General features: G+C 33.3%; 1 protein-coding gene across 2 annotated transcripts in view; it reads right to left on the reverse strand.

Annotated features, from left to right (window-relative positions):
* The window catches only part of LOC130894409 (NADP-dependent malic enzyme-like), a 45144-nt gene that overhangs the window by 10557 nt on the left and 16654 nt on the right, over positions 1 to 17933 (reverse strand). For both annotated transcript variants that reach the window (XM_057801242.1, XM_057801243.1), the window contains exons 2-3: positions 12005 to 12146; positions 1202 to 1360 (exon numbers count right to left, since the gene is read on the reverse strand). In XM_057801242.1, coding sequence (XP_057657225.1) covers positions 1202 to 1360; positions 12005 to 12146 — 301 coding nt within the window. The remainder of the gene's footprint in view (positions 1 to 1201; positions 1361 to 12004; positions 12147 to 17933) is intronic.

Below are 17933 nucleotides of genomic sequence, written 5' to 3' on the forward strand. Positions count from 1 at the left end.
GGAATTTTTGTTTCGAATACTACTAAAGCGCAATAAATCCATCACTCACTAATGTTAAAAAATCTCTTTTGTCGTTGTATCTATAACAACAAATACTCTTTTTACTTCCTCTTTCTGAATCGAAATAGAAGAGATTGAGGCTTGAGTTGATATGGACTCCTGGTCAAAAACTGTGCTCATTGGACAATAGGAAAGATGCTCATGGTTCACCACAATCACCAGCTAAAGGATTGAAACAAAGCGTATTGGTTCATTCTAGAAAATCGAATTCGGTTGGTTTCCGGTCTGGTTTCAGTTAAGACAATACTTTTAATACTATATAAAGACGATAAAACATTTTGCTATTAAAATCTTGAATTTGGTGGTATGTTAATGCGAATAAGTCCATCATTGCACTTGTATGAATGTTTTTTCACCTGTGAAGACAATTCGTTCCCAAATATTCAGATGACGTTATACATAATTAAGTGTAAACACAATTTTGGATTGCTTGCACTCATTTCCTACTACTGGATAGTTTGTCGCATATGTACCACAAGCTGCGAATTCAAATGGGTGGTGTCCTCTTGAAAAATCAATCATTGCAACATCTTGCGCATCATTTGAAATTTTCCTTCCTCCAGACTCAACCTTACGGCGAAAGGTCTCATCGCTTCCTCACTGTGGGAGCGGTATTCTGGATGAGTTGGAAGATTTTTTGATACACCAGCGATTTTCCAACTTGTCACAGATAATGACAGTAGGAACTTGTGTATGTGTGTATGCTTTTTCAATGAACAGAAATATGAGTTGTGTTGCTTATAATAAAACCGATAATTATTAGAAAATTATTAATCAACAATTTTGAATAACCTAAAATACTCTTAGGGTTGTCAGAAATAAAATAATTTTTTTCATTGATGTTATTTATGAAAGAGAACAGCATCGAATATTCAATTTGAATCAGTGAAAGTATTTTATAATTATATACACAAAAAGAAAATGTCTGATTCCATTCAAAAACTCAATTTAAGAATATGATAAACAATAGTTACAAAAAATTTTACGCCAACAATTGAATTTTGGTTTTTTTTTTTGGGGGGGGGGGTATTAGGAATATAAGGACCTGAGAACCAGTTTTTTGGGTGCATCAATATCTACATTCAACTTTCAATTACATAACCATCATAATTTTTAAGTAAATATTGATTCCTACACTTACTAATAATGCAATCAGATACAAGTATTTGTTCAAATCGTTGTCTAATCTGTCCAAACATTGTTTGCAATGCTGAATTTGCTGTTCTTGAGTTTTTACTACTGGTGGTAACAACCCGTGGATACCAAGTATCTGTCGTTCTTCGAAAGTAAAAGCCAATCCCTGAAAAATTAAATCAAACAAACCAAAGTTAATCTCATCCCAGATTGTGAGAAATAAATAGATCGTTAATGAAAGATCCTAAAAAACAGGTCGGTTGTTCGTAATAACAAACAGTTACAAAATTCTATTCTTTACATTTACCTTTCCTGTTAATTTTTGTTAAGGGAATTTGTAATGAATACGAAGTGTTTAAACATTTCATAAAATCGTTATTTGATTGTCAAAATTATTTAGCCACGATTGTTTGCAAAATTTGTCGTTTAATAATTTATTTTTATGCGCGAGAGAATAAAAAATACTTGATAATCCAAAATTTAACGGTCTTTTTAAAAATTATATTATTATATTAAATAATCTAAATACAATAAAAGTTTTCGGCATATCTTTAAGACCGCTTCACATGGTGCAATACAACGTGCAATGCAATGCAAGACGCAGTATTACTTGATCAAAAGCATACAGATCAGCTGACTTTCGGAAAAATTAGCTTAGTTATTTTTATTGTTAAACTATGTAGAAAATATTAGTGAAAATTTGAGGTTAGGAATTTGTTAGGAATATCATTGATACAACGTTGAGATGAGGCCATTGTTAATCAGGGGTAGTACTTTTGTGGCGATTCGTTCAAATGTTAAGTTATTTCTTCAGCTCGTTTTTAATAAAATAATTTTGATATTGTACAATAAGTTGTGATATTTCGAAAGTCAACCTTCACTGTGATTGCAAGTTTTAATCGAAATATGATGAAATAATTATACAACTTCCCTTTTAGTTAATTTAGCGCCACTCTCGTTAAATAATTGTACGAATTTAATTGTTCAAATTAAAGAATCAATTGGAACATTTCACGTCCTTGTATCCATTATTACTTTTTCTACGATTAAAAACGTGATTCGCTAATTTCAACGGGATCCATTTATCGAAAGAAAAAGTAGGTGTATATTTTACCACGATACAGGGTGTCCCCAAATTCGATTCCAACGCTCTAAGTGAATTTCCTTGGGTCAAATTACGCCTATCGGGATAGGGAACTTATGTACGCAAACACAGATCCAGGGTGTTGAAATTTTAAAATGATTTTTTATTTCGATAAATTTCAAATGGTGTATTCGATTGTCATTGAAATTATTTGACGATTATCAGGTTGACAAACTACTTGTTCTAAACATGAATAGATGAATCATAGTTTTCTCCAGAGGCGTGCAGCGGGGGTCCTACAAAATGATATTTGTTCGTTAAACTTCACGTTTTCTTCTAAAAAAATGTTACCTTCTATTACGCTACGAGGTCTGGCTATTAAATAACGAAAAAGGGGTTTTATTATAAAAATTATTCTTCATTTGAAAACTCCCTTTCAATACACTTCCCTCCCCTCGCCACACATCTTTCCATAAGTTTTTTCCATTGATCGAAGCAGTGCTGGAAGTCTTATTTGGTGAGCGCCTTTAAGAGCTCTGCATTTTATCGCTTCCACCGACTCCATCGAATCGTGTCCCTGTCAAAGCAGATTTTATCTTCAAAAACGAAAAAAGTCACACGGTGCTAAATCTGGTGAGTCGGCAGGTGTTCGAGCACTGGAGTGCGTTTACTGGCCAAATACTGCTTCACAGATAGCGCATTATGCACAGCGGCGTTGTCCTTGTGCAAAATCGGGCCGTTTTTTACGAACTCGTTCTCGCAGTGTTGCCAAAACTGACAAATAAAAAGTCTGGTTGACAGTCTGACCGTCTGGAACCCATTCAGTCATCGCGATACCGTTAATGTCGAAAAAAACGATCAACATTGCCTTGAATTTTGATTTGCTCTCTCGAACATCACTGAAGCGCCCACACCAGTCAAAAACACGCGCACGAGATAGAGAATTGTCCCCATAGGTCTCTTGCAATAACTTCAGCAGAAGTAACCTCGAATTTTCTAGCCCCTTCATTTAAACAAGCCCTGACCTTTCGCGTCATTGATAAGCGTACATTTTGGAAAACATCTTTGACTTTGAATATGCTTTGGCTTTGGAAACAACTGTGTTGTTTATTGAAATATATATAGAAAATGGATTACAATTGTGGAGAATTAGCTGATATTCATTTAATTTAACTAATTTTTGCCATTATTGATAGAAGATTAAGAGAAACAGTTTAAATATTAGAAGGATTAACGCTGGACGACCTCGTACAGTTGATTTTGAAAACACCGTTTTGAATGATATAGAGAATCAACCATCTTCAAGTATGAGATCTCTAAATCAAAGATTGAATACAAATAGGAACTCTGCATAGAAAGTTGCAAATAAACAGTTATTGCAACCTTATAAACTCACCAAGGTACAAGAGGTTTTACCAAGAGATTTTGGTTCTCGGGTGGAATTTTCTAAATTAATATTATTTACCGATGATGTAATGTTTACTAGAGAAGGCATGTTCAATTCACGAAACAGTCGTGTATTACCAGAACTTCTTGAAGTTCTTCTTTATATAATTTGATTATATTGTGGCATACAAATAAATACATATTTTGGTACGTATGCACTATGCTCAAAGTTGTTTTAGATCTTCCTTTTCCTTATTATAAAAGAATATGAATAAATAAAAAATTTGATAATCCGAAGGATTTGAATTTATAATTTCCAAAAATCATGTACAGAAAAACTCTGATATAGTGTAAGTATTTTCTCATCTCAGAACTCTCTTAAATTAGTTGCTTGGTAAGCAAGTTAGGATGCATTTTGACACGCTCCCCTTATTTTTCATTACACTTCGTGAATCTCTTTTTTTACTTAGATATTGCGAAATTACGTCGGTTTAGAACATACCACTGGGCCTTCATTATCATTCGAAGAACTTCACTTTGAATTGGCTAGATTTGGGTTGCTTCTGATACAACATAAATGGATTCCGTATATCCGGATAGAATTAATTATTACTTTGTTTAACAAAACTAGATAACTGTAATTTTCTGCCAATCATTCATTATAATTTATGTAATTATATACCAAGTGTAGTTAATGGATTCTATTTTTTGTTTTTGGTCAGCCCTAGTAACCATTATAAAAACATCGTCATTTCAAATAAAAAATAGTGTTGGTTCAATAAAAGATTTAGTATTTTTGTTATTTTTCATGTATAACATCACTCAATGTCACAAATCACTTAATAAGACGTGTGACTGACACACAGATGGCGCTGCCAATGTCCAATCTGTGTACCAACTTTCAAAAGACTATGTGTAAAATTTCGATTAGTCAGAAAAACTTGACAGTCATTTAAATGAAGCTATTTTTGTTATTTTCGAAACAATGGATTCAAAACAAGTTAAATCATCATCGCAAGTCGCAATTTCAAAATTTTTATCTTTATTACAAAAGTTATCTCTATCTATCAATGTAAATGAACATATAAGGTTTGGATACCTCGTAAACCTTCTCATTAGAAGAAAGCGTACATTGTTTCTTGAAATAACTTCCATCATACTCAATACAATTCCTCTATAAGTAAGAAACAATCCTTAAACTAATGCTTCAATTTCTCTTTCCTAATGGAATCAACTTAATGTTTCCCAGGATGCGATTAACTCTTCCTTCTAAACTAACACGCGTCCTTTTGGATATGATTTTACAAATGGAAAAACACCAAAATTGCAGGATGCCAAATCAGGGCTATAGAGTCGATGGTCCAATAAGCGTTATCAGATTCTTGGATCATCTGTTGCTTTATCTGAGCAACATTCGGTTGAGTATAGATATACCACGACCGTATAAGTATTTCTTTTTAGTAGAAAATTCGCGATGAAAATTATAGAAAATAAAAGTTCGGTCAGCAAAAGTTCATATTAATTTTTTATGTATTATTGGTTATTGTTTTAATTTGTTCACCTTTTTATCGTTAATTTCATTGTTTTTACACTGTTGTTAAATCGGATGTGTCTTCTTGACCTTTTACACTTATAAATTCCATTGTCTTTTCTCTGTTGATATCTTTTCGCTTGTAGTTTCTTCTTTTAGTTGTTATTTGTTTTTAATGATTTTCATAGTAATCAAGCGGTTTCTTATTCTATTTTTGATTTTTGCTTTGGTTTTTTCATTTTTTTCTTGTTATTTTGTACAATAAATGAGCGTTCTAGTTCTTTCTGTGCCCCATCATCCACCGTCTTCTGCCTTTTGGTATCATCATCAATTTCTTCTACAGTTTAATCTATTATCGCTTGTAGTTTCTTCATTTAGTTTTTATTCGTTTTTAATGGTGTTTTCAGTCTCCCTCATTGTTCTTAATCTATTTAACTTCATTTTTATAGTATTTTCATAGTAATTCAGCGGTTTCTTATTCTATTTTTGATATTTGCTTTGGTTTTTTCACTTTTTTCTTGTTATTTTCTACATTAAATGAGCGTTCTGGTCTTTTCTGTGCCCCATCATCCACCATCATCCACCGTCTTCTGCCTTTTGGTATCATCATCAATTTCTTCTACAGTTTAATCTATTATCGCTTGTAGTTTCTTCATTTAGTTTTTATTCGTTTTTAATGGTGTTTTCAGTCTCCCTCATTGTTCTTAATCTATTTAACTTCATTTTTATAGTATTTTCATAGTAATTCAGCGGTTTCTTATTCTATTTTTGATATTTGCTTTGGTTTTTTCACTTTTTTCTTGTTATTTTCTACATTAAATGAGCGTTCTGGTCTTTTCTGTGCCCCATCATCCACCGTCTTCTGCCTTTTGGTATCATCATCAATTTTTTCTACAGTTTAATCTATTATCGCTTGTAGTTTCTTCATTTAGTTTTTATTCGTTTTTAATGGTGTTTTCAGTCTCCCTCATTGTTCTTAATCTATTTAACTTCATTTTTATAGTATTTTCATAGTAATTCAGCGGTTTCTTATTCTATTTTTGATATTTGCTTTGGTTTTTTCACTTTTTTCTTGTTATTTTCTACATTAAATGAGCGTTCTGGTCTTTTCTGTGCCCCATCATCCACCGTCTTCTGCCTTTTGGTATCATCATCAATTTCTTCTACAGTTTAATCTATTTTCGCTTGTAGTTTCTTCTTTTAGTTGTTATTCATTTTTAATGATTTTCATAGTAATCAAGCGGTTTCTTATTCTATTTTTGATTTTTGCTTTGGTTTTTTCATTTTTTTCTTGTTATTTTCTACATTAAATGAGCGTTCTGGTTTTTTCTGTGCCCCATCATCCACCGTCTTCTGCCTTTGGGTATCATCATCAATTTCTTCTACAGTTTAATCTATTTTCGCTTGTAGTTTCTTCATTTAGTTTTTATTCGTTTTTAATGGTGTTTGAGCCTCCGTCGTTGTTCTTAATCTATTCAACCTTTTTTGTTGTCGCATCAGGCGATTTTACAAACTGTTCACGCATCAGTTTATCATTAATTTATTGTTTATCTTCATAAAACAACATATTAGCATAATTCATAAACTTACGTAATTATAGATCTATTACATTAACGGAAATTACGTGGTTTGCGTGTTACCTTGACAGGTTTTTTCGAATAATCGAAAAGAATCTGTTATAAAATTACTTATAGACTTGATTTTGTGAATTGCTGACAATTTTTAGATACTCAAACAGGAGAATATTATCGTAAAAAAATTAGTGAATCGTTTTAATATACACTCCCGCACAAAAGTTTTTGTCCGTCCCATAATCCATCATTAAGTTTCAAACTAATACAAAAATTTCTCTTTCATATTGTCAGGCGAAGATCGAAACTTACAACTGAACACACTGTTTACACCAACACTCACGATTACACTGTTTGACGCGCGATTCGATAACCAAGTTATCGTCTTCAGGAACTGAAGATAAACTGTTTACCTTCAGTCTCTGAAGACGATAAGTTGGTTATCCAAACGTGCGTCAAACAGTGTAATCGTGAGTGTTGTTGTAAACAGTGTGTTCAGTATGAATATCAACAACGATTCTAGATATTCCAACTTAGGTGACTTACAAACCAATAAGAATTTGTTATTGCGACAAATTAACCCTTGACAGTATCGGCTGATTTGTTCATTATTCTTTAACTGTGAATTATGTTTTTGGTGTTTATGATTGTAGTTTAGTCCCAGTTATCCCAGTGAGTCACTAAAACGTGATGTGATTTTTACTTTTTGTCCAGTTCGTAATCGAATTTTTTTTGTTCTTGTAAGTTTGAAAATGGGTAGAACCAAAAAACTATCGGTTGAAACTGGTTGAATTAATTGCAAGTCTTCTTAGTCTAGGTAAAAGTAACCGTTGCCATCGAATTGAAAATACCGTGGACTACAAAGTGAAAAGATATGCATCCACCTGGAGCTTTGGCGACAGAAAACGTTCATGGCGACCTCGAGAAACTACAAACGATGAAGATAAACGTATTGTATTGATCCGTAAACGTTATTAACGACTCACGGGCCCAGAGATAGCAACTCAGATCAATGAATCTAGATATTCATCTGCCTTTGAATACTTCTACAGTACAATGGAGATTGAGAGAAGCTGAAATTTTTGGAAGGGTGGCAAAATAAAATTAAGAGGTTGCAGTGGGTTTAAGAACATAAAAATTGAACGCCTCAAGAGTGAAGAAAGTAAAACTATATATAACTATGTATAACATATATATAACAAAGGTTATAAAAAAGTTTTAGGAAAATTTGGTACGTGTGGCAAGCGCTTGATCTACAGAAAATTAGTTTTCCAGCATGACAACGTTTCCAAGCATTCCTCGAAACTGTGTAAAAAGTATTTTAAAGAATAGGAAAAGAAGAATGTACCGAAAGTTTGGCCGTAACAGTCGTCCGACTTCAACCCTATTGAGTTGTTGTGGGACAAATAGGACAGGAGAAGTCAGAAATCAGTGTCCTACTTTTACTTCACATCTTTGGAATAACCTGAAAAACGAATGGCAGCAATAGTTTTTGGTTAGATTAGGTTAGATAATCGATTAGATATTCTTGACTCGGCTCCTTCATCGCCTCGTCCATAAACATCTATCTCGTACCGTATTAAATCATTTCCCGGACTTATAACGTAAATAACCATATTTCCAGATTACTAATGAAATATACTAATAAAAGCAAGGATTAATTTAAAGTACTCAACCCTTTGAACTATATCATTTAATAACAAAATTAAAATAAATTTGTAAACAATTCACAAATGAAATTTTATACATACGTTGGCTGTTCAAGTAAACATTCATCATAGTGATTTTTTTCAACCGTATAAAATGTCGATGTACTTAACATACTTGATTGTTTTAAAATACAAGTTTAAATAGTTAGAAAATGCCATTTGATACATGTCTCATTCAATTTAAATTATCTTATCAAGCAAATATACACAAATGACTAGCTTTCAAATCCATACGAGACATATCAAGGCAGCAATAAAATGTCCATTGGCGTACTTATTAACCTCTTTGATTTGTTTGTGTTAAATTGCAAATGACAATAATTATTGAATCACACTGTATATTCGTGTGGGAACTAACTAACTACTGATCTCTGCAGCACTAAGCGACGGTCTACATATTTTAAACTGGGAAATGCAGGTAGCACTGGTCTACATACCATGTACATGGGCGAGTTTTCAAATAATAAACACCGAGAGCCCGAACTCTGTTGATCGGGTTATCAAATATCAAATGAAAATCCAAAAATTTTTCTTACGATCGGTAACAGACGCAAATCAAAAACCCAAGGAGTGGAACTTTGAGAAACAGCCCTTTTAATCCTATACCCAGATCAACTATTCGTAAATAATATAAAAACAAAACTTTTCACTATCATTTCCAACTCGCTTTTATGCCGTTAATAGGGTATCAAGATAACCTCTTCTTACGACACCGTCTCCCTACGGATCCAAATGGTTCGTACGATAAACCGTAGCTCTGAAAATTTCTGTCCGAGCCATTTGCGCAAGTCTTTCAGCCATGAATTTTGTCTACGGCCGACCGTACGTTTATGTATGTTTAACCATTTGCTGAAGCACCTCTATGTTTGTCTTATGTTCCGTCTAAGATATCCGCAGCATTCACCTGTAGGCGTACATTTCGAACGCATCAATTTTCTTCTCTGTGTCCGTGACCATGGTCCAACTTTCGCAACTTGTTTTTATAGAAGACAGTCTTTAATAACAAATGACAGCTTCTTTTTAAGACAGACACCATCTAACGACAATTGATGTTTTTATGAAAGACAGTCTCCTAATGCATATAATAGTTTGACAAGCCATCGTTTGGTTTGGATTTTGTAAAAGACAGTCTTCTAAGATAAGTTTTATAATTTGGTAAAACGTCATTTTTTTAGGACAGTCTCAAACTACAAATGACAATTTTCTATTGTAAAAGACAGTCTTCTAAGGTATAGACAGTTTTCTAAGCCATCCCATGTCTTTATGACAGTCTCTACAGAAAAATGCCATGATGCAAATGATGGTTTGGATTTTTGTAAAATACAGCCTTCTAAGATAAGTTTTATAAAGCCAAAACAGAACAAGTTCTAATGGAAAGGTGTAATGATGCTCTGGAAGAAATAGAAGCTTGGATGAGGTCAGTTGGACTTAAGATAGCTCCCGAGAAAACAGAAGCTGTGATGATAGTTGGGAAGAAACGTCATGGCCCAATAGAACTTAAGATCGGAGGTCTCGCCATTCACCCAAAGAACCATGTGAAATACCTAGGTGTAATCATAGACAGAAGGCTCAAGTTCACTGAACACCTCAGATATGTAAGTAACAAGGCGAACGTTACAGTTTCTGCTCTCAGTCGTCTAATGCCTAATATGGGAGGCCCATGTGAAGCAAAAAGGAGGATTCTGGGGTGCGTGGCGGAATCTATAATTTTATACGCAGCTCCAATCTGGGGAAGTGTTCTAGAGATTAACAAATATAACACCGTAGCCAGCCGAGTACAAAGAAGAGTAGCGCTGAGAATATGCAGGGGCTATCGTACTATCTCAACCGAGGCTGCAAGAGTACTTGCACGAATAATACCTATAGATCTTCTAGTTGAAGAGAGATCGAGAGCGATAGGAATGACAGCAGGTGAGAAAAAGGCTCTTCGAAAAGAAACGGTACAGAAATGGCAAAATAGATGGAACGCCAGCGACAAGGACGTGTGGCTTCACAAACTGCTACCAGATATTATGCCGTGGTATGAGAGATCCTGTGGTGAAATTGGATACTATTTGACCCAAACAGTGACAGCCCATGGCTCCTTCCAAAGTTATGTTAGGAGAATAGGTAAAGCTGAAAATGACCTCTGCCTATACTGTAGCTCGGAGATAGATAATGCAGAGCACACAATTTTCAGATGTCCTGCGTGGGCGGATATTAGAAACTTGTCTGAAATAACAGTAAGAGCTGAGTTACGACCAGAAAATATAGTGCAGATCATGATGGAAGCAGATTTTAAATGGAAAGCTGTTGAGAGTATGGTGGAAAAAATTCTAAAAAGAAAGGAACAGGGCAGTAGACAAAGAGGTCCAAACACACAGCAACATTAGAAGATAATAGATAGACCCGAACTCCTCATCCCTGCATGCAGCAGGGGAAGGGAGACGTAGGGAGCAAAACAGAAAAGAAGGAATCACAAGAAAGGCAGCTCATCACTATGAAGAAATATTTGTTAATGGTGCTATAATGATTAATGAGCGGAGTTCAGATAAAAGCGACTAACAGAGGACATACAATCCGTCCGAGCCCCACCGCAACGCAGTGGAGGTGAAAGTTTCCCAGCAAAACTATTTGCTGTGGAAGTGCGATAAGTCGGTTTAAAAAAAAAAAAGATAAGTTTTATAATTTGGCAAAATTACATTTTTTTAGGACTGTCTCAAACTACAAATGACCATTTTTTATGCAAAATACAGTGTTCTAAGGAATAGACAGTTTTGTAAGAAATAAACAGTTTTCTAAACTCGTAGCTCGTTGGTTTATGGGGTAAAACGAAGAAAAGCCATTTATTACTATTAAATCATTCCGGGCTTCATACGTGATGATGTTTTTCCTGTTTTACCCCGGATATCGGCAAACAAAGAGGCAATTATCAATGTAATTTGTTTTTAGATATTTTAAAAAAAGAGAAATATATTCTAGGGGGTGGCACGCTGTCTTGATACTCAAGTTGGAGGGACACCTCATTATTTTTTAAAATAATTAAATTCCGAGAATTTCACTGCATAAAAACGGAAATTTTTGAGGTTGTCAGAATTTATTTTTTTATAAGTTACCCCCCTTAACAGACCTTGACAAATTTTATGAGAATTTCAGTAAAAAATTTATCATAATTTTCAAACAGTGTCATGATTTCCGTGGCACGTAAGATTTAAATGTATGATGTTGTTATTTACTAAATTGCGTATAACAGTAAATGCAATTTATAAAATATTTATTTTACGTTGAATTTTTTCTGTTTACTGCTTATTTATTATAAGAATTATTATAAACTTGAACAGAATTTATGAGTTATCCATTGATTCGGGAAGTTCTTTTTAAGTTACCTATATAAATGATTCACATTGTATATAGCAAAAATAATAGTTATAACAACACAATGATCAAAATTACATCACACAATATTTAAATTTATACATAATTTTATCAATATCTTGATTTATTTACTTTTTTTTTAATATAAAACCGAAATTAACGTTAACGATTTTACCTTATTCAAAGCTGGTAGTCTTAACCTTTCCAGTCCAGAAACTTTTCCAGGTGCCAAATGATCTCCATTGCCCCAAGCTCCAATTCGGTCTCTTTCCATTGTACTGATGATCCTTTTATTATTGGCAGACACTAATTGCGAACTGAAACAATTATCAAAGTCAACGATCTACCGCAACAACGATACTGACTATTCTGGTATTAGTTATAGGAATTCACGGTTTTATGTTAGTTCCTAAACAGCGTTGCCATATTTATTTTTACATTTGAATCGATTCCATTCGAGATAGTACATGTACGAAATGATATTGTTATCAGAAAAAATATTTATTTCAGCGTATCAGATTTGATTCAAAACAATTACTATCTATAATCAATTTATTATTACTACAACGAATAATTCACGTATAATAAAAAAGTACAATGGGTTTAATTATTTTCCATTATTTTTATTACATATTTTATATTTTCCCCTTTCTTATACAGGGTGTTTGTATATTCGATCGACAACGCTCTATCACAGAGAGATCTCAATAAATAATTTATTTTGATTTTAAATACAAAATTTGCCATAAATCACGAACGCATTTTTTCAAATTTGGTGACTGATATTTTGACATAAACAAACTTTGGAAAAATTTAACCAGTGGCGCGCTGTCAGTGGTAATTGTCACCTTTACCCCTCTATTTTCTAAGCCACTGGAGCAATTTTTTTTTTATTTTGTTTCAAATTGCCTGATTATTTTTAAGTAAAAAATAAATAACTTTTCATAAAATTACAATTTAGTAGACACATGTCCGATTTTTGATAATTACACTCCATGTATTTGACACGATCTTTCTAGATTAAATCATAGAATTTTGAATAAGTTTTTTCATGAATTTTGCTGTTATAAAATGAATTTTTTATTTGAAGAGTTGACCGATATGTTAATGATTTACGGAGAAGCTCGAAAAAGTGGTAGAATGGCAGCTCGTTTAAACAAACAGAGATTTCGCAATCGTCGAATTCCACATCATTCTACATTTGCAAATATTGAAAGAAAGCTGAAAGAAACCGGAAACTTGTTAATTGAAACAAATGATGCTGGAAAGCAACGTACAACAATGACTGTGCATCTGAAAGAGGAAATGTTAAATATTTTTGAACTTGTATTTACAAAAATGTCTTGAAAATCGAAATTTTCCAAAATATGTATTGGATATCAACAAGGTTAGATTTACTAGAGAAGGAATTTTCAACTCTAGAAATAGTCACGTTTGGGACGAAGAGGATTTCAGCATAAATATTCGGTTAATGTGTGGTTGGGTATGGTTGGAGATTGCTTACATTTTACCAAATAAATTAAATGGAGCAATTTATCAGCGCTTTCTGGAAGAAATGTTGGATAAATTGTTGGAGAATGTACCCTTGTATATTAATTACTTAAGCAGACGTTGTAGGGAATTGGTCGGGGTGGACCCAATTATTGGCCTCCAAGATCACCTGACTTAAATCTTATCGATTTTTTTATATGGGGCTATATGAAGTCCTCAGTGTACGAAATAAACATCGAATCTGAAGAAGATCTAATAGCTGGAATTCAAGCAGAAATCATTGAATCTACTTATATATTAATTAGTACCTATTACCATTACTTATAATTTTATTACTCATTATGGGATATTGAAATTTTATTTTATTTGTATCTTTATTTATTAGCTTTTGTCTAAAAATTGTAACAATTTTTTCACAATAAAGCATTTCTCTCTATGCTCTTAGAAATCGCTTTAGTTTCTTTTCTCTCTATGCTCTTAGAGTTTCTTTTTGTGTAACTCGTACTGGTTCACCAATAGGAGGAAATTTTTTTTCAAAAACTCTGCTTCAACGACTCCTATTGGTGAACCAGTGCGGGTTAAGCAAAAAAATTCTAAGGCGATTTCTAAGGGCATAAAAGGTCCATCAAACTGATTTGCGTTATTGTAAAAATTAAATATCAGAACTTTGAAAAAAAAAATTTGTTACATGCATTTTGAATTGTTGAATTTTATCTTTAAATTGTAAGTACTTAAAATTGATATTAAGAGCTCAAACTTGATGAGATTTTTTCTCTATATGTAGGTTAATATTTTGCTTAAGCACCGAAAAAAGAAATGAATCAGCCTAATAAATACTTTGGTATTTAATATTTATTTTCGAAGTTGTTCAGCTACTTGAACAGTGTTTTTGTTTACAGTACGAATATGTTCCAGTAGTATACGAGGTTCGGTTATTAAATAACGAAACTGCGGGCCTAGAGGGCGTCCTAGACGGGTGGGGTAAAAAACGAATAGTGCGTTGGGTATCAGGGATCAGTTTATTTTCCTGCAGTCTTCATCTTACTGTCCATTGACTAATAGTCACTTCTCGCTCATTAGGGTGCACTTGGACGGTGACGATTTCTTAATGTTGTTGACATAATAAAGCGGTCATCACGAATGGTTGTAAATCACCTTCTGCTTGTTCCATGTCGCCTGTAAAAGGATCCAGTCTCGTACTGGTACATTTTCAAATCGCTGCGTGGGTCATATCTGATTATTAAGCCGGCCAAGTTTTTATTCGATTAAAGCAATAACTTCGGCGGCTTTTGTGGTGTAGTATGTTATTTTCACCACATAAACACGTTATATTTATTTATCGGTTGCTACGTATTTAAATAATAAGCCTTGTTGATAAACTGATGATCACATTAAAGCAAATTAAATTGTCTTCCAAACAGCATATTTCTTTTTTTGATTTAATGAATGATTACAAAAAAAATAAAGTTTAAAATGGGGCGATTTATATGCACACAAGTTTATTACAATTAGGACGATCATAATATTTAAATGTACGAAGTATTGGATGTTTTGGTTAGGTTATAAATTTAGGTTAATAAATTTCCCATCTATCTATTCAAAATTATGATATTTTACTAAAAATTATTAATATTTATAAACAAATTGTAGTTTACCTCTAAATCCTATTAACGCATGATTTTCGTATTTTTTTCTGAAAAATTCTCCTACACAGACCCTAGTAGTTTCACTAAAGCCCATCTCTTATATTGTTAATTAACATTCATATAATGAAATAAATACCAGTTGAATATTTTTCTATTTCTTCAATTCATAGTTACCTTCTTGAACTCTATGTTTCTCTGACCTCAATATATTGAGAATTGGCAAGAAAAATAAGGAAAAATTTGAAATTTAATCCAATATAACCTGTAGGTATTGACACTTGTCAATATTTGGCATTGACTATTTATGTAATGAATGAATATCGAATCCATGGAAGGACTTTTGTATACTTTATCAAATTAACTTTGACTTTGGCGTATCCGGTAAACATACGGAATGAATAAAAACGATAAAATATTAATATGAAATTTTATGCCAAAATTGTAGCGCATAAACAATTCAATCATATATACACTAATAATAATAATTCGTCAACTGATTTCAGTTTTTCTTTACATGTTTTTCGTGATTACTCGATAAATGGATTTATTTATTTAGTCTAGTTAATTTTCATTTTCGCATTCACATTTTCGTTGGTAAACAGTGGAGATGAAGAGTCCACGTGGACTGACGGTTTGTTAGATGTTAATTTGGTATAAGTGCCGTGCTTATTTATGAAATATTGATTAATCCTCGCATAACTGTCTTCTGCAATTGATATTGAAAGAGCTGAAACAGTTTTCCTAAAACTATTCTAATCTGTTTGATTTCAGACAGGGGGTCCACCTACTATCTTTTAGCCAGTGAAGAAGGGGAGGTTCACAAATACCTATTCTCTCAAAATATCTACCGAGCCACGAGATTCTCAACGCTGGGTAGAAATCAGGAAAATATACTACATAAGGAAGTAAAACTTCTTTAGTTGCAGCTAAAAGAGATTTGTTTGGAGAATACCTCTTTAGTTGAAACTACTCTCGTATTTTTGAACATTCTTTTAGTTTTAATCTCAATTATCATTCATAATCTGAAAGCCGTGGTTTGTGTTAAGTATCAAAACCTTGTGATTGTATCATTTCAGTGTGGAAGTGTGGAAGACTTTTTACGCTGAACACGAAGATCTAAACAGTTTTTCCTACAACAAATAATAAGTGAAATAATTAATCTACTGTTTGAACCAACTGATAATTTTTCAGTTGAATTACATGCAATTTTTCATCGTAAATTGCCCTAACCATAACGACGGTTAATTTTTATATACGACAAAGGATTTTTAAGAGAAAAAGGTTTTGTGGTTTCTTGAGTTAATAGGCAAGGACCCATTTCTTTATAGTTACCCACACGATTTAGGCATACTTTAGAAAAAAAGCAACAAAATACCTTCACCTAAACTGATGCCAGTTCAGAGAAATACAATGTAACGGTTTAAGATTAGGTCTTGACCTTAAGGTTCATTATCAAGTATTTTAGACGACCTTATAGTCCAAGAGCTAGCTACATAAAAACGGTCGAAACGGTTCCCAAGATAAGAGCCTGAAAGTTGTAAGTAAAAACAAAAAACCCTTGACAGAGGCGATTAAAAAGTATCGGAAAACCCCCCCGAAAAATCGGAAAATTTCTTAACGATTTTTACGTGGAAACCGTTTGGAGTTTTCTCGCAAGTTTTACGCAAACGTTTCATACTGGCAGAGTAGCCATTTGATGATGTACTAGAGTTTTACTTACAACTTTCAGGCTCTTATCTTGGGAGTCGTTTCCAGCTGTTTTTATTTAGCTAGCTCTTCTAGCACTATTACATAGTTTAGACCTACAACATTTATGTAGTCTACTTTCAAGTAAATTTATTTTATCATATCGAGGATATACAATACAGACTCTTTAGAAAAACCAAATCGAACTCGGAATTCTCTGTCAGAGAAAATGTCAAGGGATAACGAACTACACATTCAATAGATGTATCCAATGAATAATGATAAATCCACGTTAAACACAAAAAGAGACTGTCGGGAAAGAAGAGAAGGCTCAATCACACATGACCACAATTGATTGCCTTAAACACACTCCTACTAGAAGTAAATTTTAGTCCTTTTCACTTCCAAACTTATTACTTTAGAGTCATACTACATAGTAGTGCATAACGATAACATTTTACTCCTCGGAGGATATTTCCAAAAATTCTTAAGTTAAGTACATCAGATTTAAGTATTTGAAGCAACTAAATTCTCCCAACATTCTACCAATGAAGAGTCAAATGAGTGAGTTTTAATCAATCTTCTTTAAGAGCAATACATCGCTTCTGTAACTTCTCGATGACGTGTTTGTAGAAGGATTTGTCTTTTGTCTCAGAATAGGCTTAAGTTTCAGCAATTGCTTCTTCATTTGAGCTGAATTTCTTACCGGTGAGCAGTTTTTTGAGATCATCGAATAGCCAATAGTCACTGGGGGCTAGATCTGGACTATACGGTGGGTGAGGAAGTAATTCTAAGTGTAATTCGTTCAATTCAACCATCGTTGCCATCGACTTGTGATTTTGCATATTGTCTTGGTGAAACAGTTGTTTTTTCTTCGATATATGATGCCGTTTTTCTTTGATTTTCGCATTCAAACTATCCAACAACTCTATGTAGTATTTGCTATTGATTGTCTATCCATTTTGGAGATAGTCGATGAATAATATTTCATGCGCGTTCCAAAGCACTGAAGCCATAACCTTCCCAGCTGACTGTTGTGCCTTTGAACGCTTCGAACCTGGTCATCGGCTGCAGTCTACTCAAATGATGATCGCTTTGTTTCTATATGGAAGTTATGGATCCATTTTTCATCCATTGTCACTTATCAATGGAAAAAATCTGATTTATGACGTGTAAATATGGCCAAACACTGCTCCGAATCATTAACATTTTGTTGTTTTGATGACTGTGAGTAAACGCGACACCCACTTTGAAAAAGGTTGTTCATAGTCAAATATTCAT

The sequence above is a fragment of the Diorhabda carinulata genome, chromosome 5 (genome assembly GCF_026250575.1).
Source record: "Diorhabda carinulata isolate Delta chromosome 5, icDioCari1.1, whole genome shotgun sequence".
NCBI classification, from domain to species: Eukaryota; Metazoa; Arthropoda; class Insecta; order Coleoptera; family Chrysomelidae; genus Diorhabda; species Diorhabda carinulata.